We start from the raw sequence: 9,328 nt of genomic DNA on the forward strand, positions 1-9,328 counted from the left end.
TGAGGAAACTGAGGCACGGGCTCTGCTCTCCCTGTCCTTCGCAGGGACTGACATGGAGGACAGTGCTGGCAGAGTTCTGCCACTCGCTCCTAGGGCCAGCACAGGATCCTTCTCTCTATCCTGAGGAAAGGCAAGAAACCAGGGAGGGAGGCAGCTGCCTTTGCTGAACTTGGGGGATGGATCCTTCAGGCAAGTTGTGCCCCAGGGACCTCAAGAAGAGCCAAGTTCTCTGCTCGGCTCCATAGGGAAGGGAGACGCTGGGATGCAACCATGTTACACAGCTAAACCTGCCTGGTTAGGTGACATCCCCCTGCCTGCATCCTGCCAGCCATCTCCCTGCCCTCATCCTGCTGTCTCCCTGCCTGCATCCTGCCATTTCGCTTTCCGCATCCTGCCATCTCCCTGCTCATTTGCTGTCCTGTGAACCGCAGGAAGCCCCGTCCCCACACAGAGGACAGGACCCACCAACTTCACCCCCTGCTGTGGCCATACAGAGCTCGATGGCAGAAGAGCAGTTGCAGAAAGGAGCCAGGTTTGGGGAAAGATGGGGAGGTTTTGTTGTTGTGGTGAGTAAAACTGAAAATCAACGAGGTATTTGGCTGGGAGGTGAATTTTCCTTGTGCCATCTGCTGGCACTGAGTCCTGCTGAGCCTGACATATCCTTATGGGTTGCCCGGGGCCAGGGTCCATCTGGTGGAGCAGGAGGGGATCTGGACAGCATCTGTGCTGCATGTGGCCCTCCAAATCTCCTCCAAACCCAAAGGGATGCCTCCACCTCCAGCCCTCCTGGCAGCCAAGAGAGGTGCCTTGGGTATTGCCACGGCACCATTTGAAACGCCAGCAGCCACAACCATGGCATGCATTGGCATCTCCAGAGGCTCTGAAGACGGGCACCACATCTGAACTGTGCCACATGTGACAGAGCTGTGCTCACACAAGGCTGGCGGCTGGACTTGCACCCCTTGGCCACAGCCACAATGATGCCCCAAGCTGGGGACAGGGAGGATAAAGCCGCTCCCAGGACCACTGTGCCCAACTTGGACAACCCAGTGCTGAGCCAAGCCACTGTGGCAAACCTGGCTGCACAAATCCATCCCCTGCAACAGGCAGCACGCCGGCAGGCAGGGAGCAGGCAAGGAGCAAGCAGGGTGCAGGCAGGGAGCAGGGAAGGAGCAGGCAGGGCCAGGGCGACGGCATGAGTGCAGATGGATGGAAGAAGACTTAATTCTTCATTGTACCAGCAGCAAAGCCACCAACCACTGTAATTACAGCAGGCTTAGCTGGTGGCGGGGGGCCTGGGAGGGGCTGGATCTCCTCCTGATGGAGCAACCCCAAGAACCAGGGTGCATATCCAAACAGCATTCTCAGCTGGAAAGGCTCCAAGCTCTCCCAGCACCACAACCACCCCATCGAGCCCTGGAGCACCATCATCCCGCCATCCCCCTGCCATCTTTGGCACTAGCCAAACCACATCACCCGCATCCCCATCCCACACTGGGGTGAGGGGGACACCTCCAGCCCTCTCCCTCCCAGGACATCTCAGCTTCCCTTGTCCCAGACCTGGCACGGACCCTCTCCCCATGCCAGGGTGTGAGAACCCCCTGGTGGGGTCACCCACCTCCTCAGAGACACAGGTCTGTGGGGCCAGGGAGGCAGCGCCCAGGTCCTCGTGCATGCGGTCCAGCAGCCAGAGCAGGAACTCGAGGGCGTCGTGCTGCGCATTGCCCCGAAACTGGGCGCTGTGCTTGGAGACGATGTTCTGCAAGAGACAGGCCGGGAGGGCTCTGAGCCCTGTTCAGTAACACCCACCCCAAAATCCCACCCCTGCAACAGTGTCTGCCCTCATCCCCGGGGACATGGCACAAGCAGCCAAAAGAACGGCTCCATGGCCCATCACTGTGGTGTGCCAGCTTTCAGCTGCTGGGATGCCCCCAGGAGGGGACAGGGCACACCCCAACAAAGCCCGTATGGGCAAGTCCATCCCATGGGGACTCACCAGCAGCACCTGCCCCATGTGCTCTGAAGGCATTAACTCAGTGTAACAACCAGAGGAAGGCAATTCCCAGTGCTGGGATGCCCCTGCAGGCCGCAGCTCTCCCCCAAGCCCTGCCCTATCACCAGCAGGCAGCTGCCTCCCCTGCCAGGCTCTGCCCCTCCACCCAAAGCCCGACCAGCTCCTCCTGCCTGGCACTGCCCTCTGCTCACCCCCTCTCATCCATGCCCCCAGCATTTTGGCTAATATAGCATTAATTTTGCTGTTAGGCAAGAAGCACAATGTCCTTGCCTAATGGAAGGTACCCCCTTGCCAGGGGACATAGTGGGAATCACAGACTGGTTTTGGTTGAAGGGACCTTAAAGCTCATTCAGTTCCAATCCCTTCCACGTGCAGGGACACCCTCCACTAGAACAGGTTACTCCAGGCCATAGGGCCAAGGATGCCGTGGGGCCGAGGCAGTGCCTGAGGAGGATATGCCCATCGGGTGCCAACGGGCCACCACACCAGTGCTGAAGCCAGCTCCCTCGCTGAGCCAGCCGAGGCCCCAGGGGTGCTTTGTGCCTGCGGTTCAGGTGGCCCTGGGGGGATGCACCACCAACCGATGCCAGGGTGCCACCAATACATGAGAGCTGTGTCAACAGCTCCCAGGGGAGCAGCGTGAGCCAGGGTGGGTCCCTGACTCCAAACCCCAGGATGCACGGGGCTGGGGGTGCAGGGAGCACCCTGAAAGGCAGAGCTGCGTACTCCCAGGGCCTCAGCTCCAAGCCTGGTATAGTGGTGGCTGCGCAGAGGCAGGAAAGGACAATTTTAGGAGCTCAGTCCCAAGACCAGAACTGGGAGGGAGAAACACAGCACATCCCTGTGGATTTTAACCAGCTGATAGTTAAAGCCCAACCATCTGTGCTGCGACTCAGACCTCCAGCATGCCCAGGAAACACCCTGAGCCAAGACCCCCTCCGGCCCACCCTTAGTGGCACAAGCATCCTGGTACAAGCAGAGGGAGCGATGTCACCGCAGGTGGGCTTAAAGCAAAATGAGTCACAGACTCTGCTCTGATTTTTAAAATCTTCTTTAGGCAGATCTAAGAAGAAAAACAAGGTGGAAATTCACAGAAGATGCAGATAACACCTGGAGAGAGGAAACCCAAAGGGGAGGCTGGAAGTTTGAGGGTTTGTTTGGCTTTGTGTCTAAGGAATGTGCGTGTTTGCGAACTGAGAGCATGGAAACGCTGCACCCAGCACTGCAAGAGCTCATTACTTTGCTACAAGAAACTGAAAGGCAACACGCTCCCACGCGCAGGTCCCTTAGGAAAGGCAATGAAGGGCAGTGGGTATCCCAGAACCAGCCTGGCTGCAGGAAACCCCAACCCGGAAGGAGCCTGGCTTCCCAGTGGCTCCTCCAGGCACTTTGCAAATGCAGCAGCAGCTGAATTGCAGCACCAGGTCCCTGCTGAGCTGTCACCAGTGGACACATGTCCCTCAGCGTGGGGAGCTGCGATGCCGGGGTCAATGCACTGCCCTGTCCCTATCCCCATGCCGGGCACAAGCCTGCAGAGCGCTGGTACATACCCAGCAGGGACGTGATGCACTCACCGACGGGGCCTGAGGCCACTGAGTTAGGCTCCGGGGGCACCTTCCCGCCTTGCCCCACCACCACAGCCAGCATCCTGCTCGCCCTTATGGCTCTGAGGGGTTGGAGCTCACCCGGCCAAGGGAGCAAGAGCTGAAGTGAGGGCAGCCCAGGAGGAGGTGGATGACAGCAGCAGGGCTGGGGGCAGCCAATGGAGCAGGGTGAGAGGTCCATGGGGAAGATGAGGCAGGGGAGTGGGTGCTTTGAGCAGGGGATGCTGGTGGGTTCTATGAGCTGGGGTGCTGGCAGGTGATGGGAGTGGGTGAATATAGGTGGGTGCCAAGGCTGGGAGGATGCAGGAAGATGCTGATGGTGGCAGCGAGTCCTGTGAGCTGCGAGTGCCAGTGGGTGCTGCGGGCTAGAAGGGGCGCTGGTGGGTGCTGGCAGTGCCAGGGGGTGCCGAGAGCGGGGTGATGCTGACAAGTCCTGTGAGCCGGGCTCCCGCCGGGGTGCGCAGGGCAAAGCCCGAGGCCGCGGAGACGGGCGCGCCGGCGGGGCCGTACCTTGAACTCGGCGGAGAGCTGCGGTGTATAGTCGCGGGTCCAGAGGGCGCGGACTAGGGCCGCCAGCCGGTGGGTCACCTCGGCGCGGGCCCCGCGGGCGCGGTAGCGGCCCAGCGCCAGGAGCTCGGCGAGCGGCGCCGTGTTGCTGAGGCACTGCACCACCGCGTTCATGAAGCACGTGTTGCCCAGGTTCCGCAGCCCCTGAGCGCCCGGCGGCCGCTCCCCGCCTCCGCTCTCCCCCGTGGCCGCCCCCCCGGGCCGCCGCCGCCGCCGCCGCTCTCCCCCGTGGCCGCCCCCCCGGAATCCGCCCTCGTCGTCCTCGGGCGCGGCTCTGCGCGGCCCGCGGCCCCCGGCCAGGCGCGCCCAGGTGCGGAGCAGCCGCCCCGCCAGGCTGCCCAGGGAGCGCAGCCCGCGCCGCCGCCGCCCCGCCGGGCTCCCGCCGCCGCCGCCCCTCCGCCGCCCGGGGCCGCTCCGCGCCGCTGCCGCGCTCATGGCTCCGCGCGGCCGCCGCCCGCTCCCGGCCCCGCCGCGGCGCGCATGGCCCCGAGCGAGCGCTGACCTCCCCCCGCCGCCGGTGCCGGGGCCGGTGCGGGGCCGAAGGGACCGGGCGGGAGGTTTTATACGGGGCGGCTCCTCCCCCGGGCTGGGTCTGCGAGAAGGGAGAGGGAAGGGAGCCGGGAGGAGGAGGAACGGGGAGCTGCTGCTGCCGCTGGCGGCCGAGCCCCGGTGTCCGCAGCGGTACCAAGGGCTCTCCCGGGAGTCCCGGCCATGCCCCACCGGCGCCGCTCCGCTGCCCTCAGCATCATGGGGAGGGTCAGAGCAGCACCGAGAGGCGGGTGTCCCAGTCCTGCCACCTCTGGAAGCTCTTCGCTGGGCCCCTTGCCCATGGTCACCTTTGCGCCGGTCAGCGAGGTCACTTCCACACAAACCCAGGGTTGAGGCTTTGGCTGCCTTCTGCCCACCCTTCACCGGCCGGCTCCGCAGGTGGTGCTTGTCTGGCGTCTGGGGAGGGACAGTGACACCTTCCCGCAGGCGCAGGGACCAGCACCAGAGCCCTCTCTGTGTGGCCGGAGGGGTCCAACATGGCTGAGGCCCCCAGGTCACCTCCCTGCCCCCTGCCCGTGGCACCACCAGCAAAGCAAACCCACTGTGGTTTTTCAGGTGGTTTCCAGCCTGATCGGGTCTGTCCCATGGCACCATGCCGGCACTGGGACAGGGACTGCAGCGGGTCCGGCTCAGTGTGACCCAGTGGCAGTGCGTTGCTCTTCAAACGGCTGCGGAGACTCAAGTGCCCCAAAGTTGGCTGCCCGTGTGAGCCTGGGACCTGATAGCCTCTGCCAACAGCCTGACACCAACCCTGGCTCAGGGCTCCCAGCACCCCACACCACTGGGGTCACATCCCCGAGCGGGGCAGGGAGGGGGCAGCAATGCCCATGGACCCATGAGCCCAGGCATGTCTGGTGCAGCTGCTGTCCTTAACCAGGGCCATGGGGCTGCGGAGTGATGCGGTGGGAAGGAGGTCCCTCTGCCAGGCAGGGGGCCACTGAATGTCAACTTGCTGCAGGGCAGGGGGCTGCAGTGGCCCCAGTGCAGCCCAGTGGCTCTTCTGTCCTGGGGAGCTGCCAAGGTCACTGCTGGGCCATGGAGGGGGTCCCTGGTGGGTGCTGGGGGCTCTCTTCCATCCCTGCAGGTCTTGGCATCATCCAGCAACATCTCTGCATGTTCCAAGGAAGGATCTGTAGTGCCAGGAAGCCTCCCCTCCCCTTCCTTGCCCTGCAGAGGAAGGAGGCACTGCCAGCAGCCTGGGCACGGCCATGTGCTGCAAACCCTGCCCTGGACGCTGCTGGGGACGAGGCAGCTTCGGAAGAGAAAGGGCTGCACAATGGAGGAAGGGCCAGGAGGTGCTGTCATGATCCCTCCTCCCATGGAGCAGGGCTGTGGCTGTGAGGTCAGGAGAGGTGGTGGCAGGGAGCTGGTGACCGCCCTGGGGACACCAGCCCAGCGGCTGTCAGCGTGGTGGGACTGGAGCAGGGCAGAGAGGAGCAGCTATGTGCTGCCAAAACCCATCCTCACCCAGCGATGCGGGGCAGACATCGAGCAGGAGGGGAACCAGCTGCCTGCGGACGGCTCCTCCACCGGAGGCCCTGGTGTGCTGGCAGGCTCAGGAGCTGCTTATCCAGAGCAGAGAGGACTGCTCCCAGCTGGAGTTTTCCTCCGACCGCAGCCATCCTAATGGGGATAGGATGTGCTCTGAGAGCCTGGCACCCCCTGACTCTCAAGCTCTCTGCCCCAGTGGTTAAAGGTCATTTCTCAGCATCCTCCTGGCCAGAGGGTGGGAAAACCCACCTTTACAAAGCCAATATTTAAAATGCTCCTTTTGGAAAGGCATCCTTAAAACTACCCTTCTCCTACATGAAGGTCACAGCCCATAAAGCAAAGTCTCAAGCATTCCCTGGGGCTCCTGGCAGTTTCATGGCCCTGCTTACAGCACCACCCTGCTGCAGAGCCCGAGGAGATGGAAACTGGAATCTACTGGAGCATTAGCAGGAGGCTACAGGGATTTTTTCTTCTATCTGAATTATTCACCAAAGGCAGATTGTGCCTTACACAGTGTGGGAAAACCAGGGCTTATCGAATCTGGAATGCTCCTGGCTTGTTGCAAATTAAAGTACTTGTTATTTCTCTCCAGTTGGTTTTGGCTGGACACTCAAGCCTGGCAGCATCTCATCCGAGCCAAAACAACAGGGTGGGAGTGAGAGAGGGAATCTGATGAGAGCTTGATTCTGCATCAAGTGGAACAAGAAATCCCAAGCAGCTTGCTAATGGGTGCAAGAGAAAGCCCAGAGAAAGAGTGTGGAAGTCAGAAAATCACAGGGGCCCAAGCCAAATGGAGAGATTCAGATCAGAAACCAGTGTTTGTTAGAAAGGGATGAGCAGAAACTGAGACCTGGTGAGCACATGACAGGGAAATCGTCTAAAACGCGACAGTGAAGCAGAGTCAGCTCAAAAATCCCCAAACCTGCTGGAATTAGAAAGCATCAGATTATGGAAGCAGCTCTGTGAGGCCCCAGTGACCTGCAGCACAGGGCTGAGGAGCACCAAGAGGCTCCCAGGTCCCCACTGTCCCCGCAATGCCAGTGCAGGGAATGGCACCAGTGCATGTGAGCCAATGACATAAACCTCTGCTTGGGTGTTTATGGAGCAGCACCATTCCCAGCATCGGCATGCCAGTGTGCTGGGCCAGCAGCACAGCCCCAGAGCAGGCAGCAGTATCTTCCCAACAGGTACCACCAGATTGTTCCAGTCTGCAGCAATTTGCAGGCTGGAGCAAGCACAGTGAATGCTCACTGTGCTCATCTTCCTTTCAGCAATATCGTGTTTGCCATCTTCCCTCTTCACATCGTTCGGAACATGGTACCTTCCTATTCAGGCTGAATCCAATATTTATGGGGGCTGCAGTACACCAGCAGCACTGGGCTGCGTCAGCAGTTTCTCCCCAAAATGCCTTTTTTGGGAGCTCGGGGCTGGCTGCAGCTCCCGCTGCTCAAGCTGCCGTTTGCTGTGTACCAGGCTTAGACTTTGGAGCAAATCCGGGAAGGGGAAAATCTAATCGTCAGATGCAAAGAGATGGGGGAAAATGCTTGTTCACTAGTATGGAAAATTCCTGGTTGTTACAGCATGCATTGTCCCATACCTTGGACACCAGCTGTCTGGGATGAACATGAAAACAGATCTGGTTTGGTTAGGGAGATGTGGGGACAGGACAGCATTGGAAACCTCTGCTCTGGCTGGGCCAGGGAGGCACTTGGCTGTTGGGTGGGTGCAGGAAAACAAACCTTGCAAGTTCTGAGCTGAGCTGGCTCAGGCCCAGCAGGAATCCATTTGCACGGTGCCAGATCACAGGAATAACAAAACCCAGGGAAACCTCGGCACACGCTCACTGTGCTTTGCCACAGGACGAGGTTTTTTCCAGAAGCCTCCCCTGCTCTCTTGGCTGGGAACATCTGTGTGCCCGAGAGCAAGCGTACTCCAAGAGCCAGGTCCCACTGCCCAGCTCACACCCTGCGGGCAGCTGAGCAGAGACAAGGTGGGGCTGGGAGAACCAGTGTGGTCGAGCTGCTGCCAACACCGCTGCCTGCACCCTGCCTACACATCGGGCAGGCTGGGACAGTGATGTTGGTGCAGGACTTTGCAGATTTAGGTTATGGGAAGGGCGATCAAAGCCTGTGGGGAGGGGGTGTTAAGAGACTCCTTAAGTCCTGAGACATTCTGAAGTGCCGCTCTGCTGGCAAAACAGGGCTACTTCTGATGGCAGTGTTAGCAGAATCGCCTGCACCCCCCTTCTAACGGTGATACTCAGTTTCATGGCTCAAGAGAGGGAGGAAAAGCTTCCCCCTGCAGCAGACAGCTCCTTATGCAGCGTCTCCAACTAGAATTCAATTATAGATAGCAAACTGAGTTATTTAGTACCCCCATTAAAGATGCATGGGCCCTGCCTTCTGACGGAGTATGTCTGAGGAGGAACAGCATCAAGGCTGGGAAATGCTGCTTTTCTGGGGATCTCGCATCATGCTGCTGAACATGCTCCATCGATTTTGAACACCAGCAGATAACCCGGAGCTGCAGGAGCTGCTGCACTTTGTTTGCAGCAGTTTTGCTTTGCTTTTAATGTACATTCCCTGGCTGCTTCACTGAACAGGTACCTCCAGGCTCTCTTCACCCACGATCCCCTTGGGAGGAGGATGATGTGCTCTGCAGCAGGCACTGAAACTGGGGGTGGGAAGGGAGAGCCAAGCCCAGGCTGGTGCTGCAGAAACCACCCTGGGCCCTCCCAGGCTGTGCACCCAGGCTGCGGGGGCTCAGTGGGTTTGGGTGGGAACCAGCCTCAATTTGGCTCCCTCCAGGATGAATGTGCATTTGCCAAACCCTGTATTTGCCGAACCAGGAACCTGATTTTTTGGCTGGAGAAAGCCTGGTTTGATGCTGGGAGGCTGGAGCACCTCTCCTGTGGAGCCAGGCTGAGAGAGCTGGGCTGGTTCAGCCTGGGGAAGAGAAGGCTCCTGAAGGGGAGACTTTAGAGCAGCTCCAGTGCCTAAAGGGGCTGCAGGAAACCTGGAGAAGGGCCTTGGACAAGGGATGTAGGGACAGGACAAGGGGAATGGCTTTAACCTGCCAGAGGGGAGACTGAGATGAGCTCTTA

At 60.2% G+C, this 9,328-nt stretch overlaps 1 protein-coding gene across 1 annotated transcript in view; it reads right to left on the bottom strand.

Annotated features, from left to right (window-relative positions):
• USP43 (ubiquitin specific peptidase 43) overlaps nt 1-4,396 on the bottom strand; it is an 18,472-nt gene extending 14,076 nt beyond the window's left edge. The window contains exons 1-2 of the mRNA XM_057423962.1: nt 4,129-4,396; nt 1,619-1,759 (exon numbers count right to left, since the gene is read on the bottom strand). Coding sequence (XP_057279945.1) covers nt 1,619-1,759; nt 4,129-4,299 — 312 coding nt within the window. The 5' untranslated portion in view covers nt 4,300-4,396. The remainder of the gene's footprint in view (nt 1-1,618; nt 1,760-4,128) is intronic.
• Nucleotides 4,397-9,328: the final 4,932 nt, after the last annotated feature.

Source organism: Pezoporus wallicus, unplaced genomic scaffold, assembly GCF_028554395.1.
Source record: "Pezoporus wallicus isolate ANWC-B61680 ecotype Strahan unplaced genomic scaffold, APGP_CSIRO_Pwel_v1 contig_7876, whole genome shotgun sequence".
In the NCBI taxonomy this organism is placed as follows: domain Eukaryota; kingdom Metazoa; phylum Chordata; class Aves; order Psittaciformes; family Psittacidae; genus Pezoporus; species Pezoporus wallicus.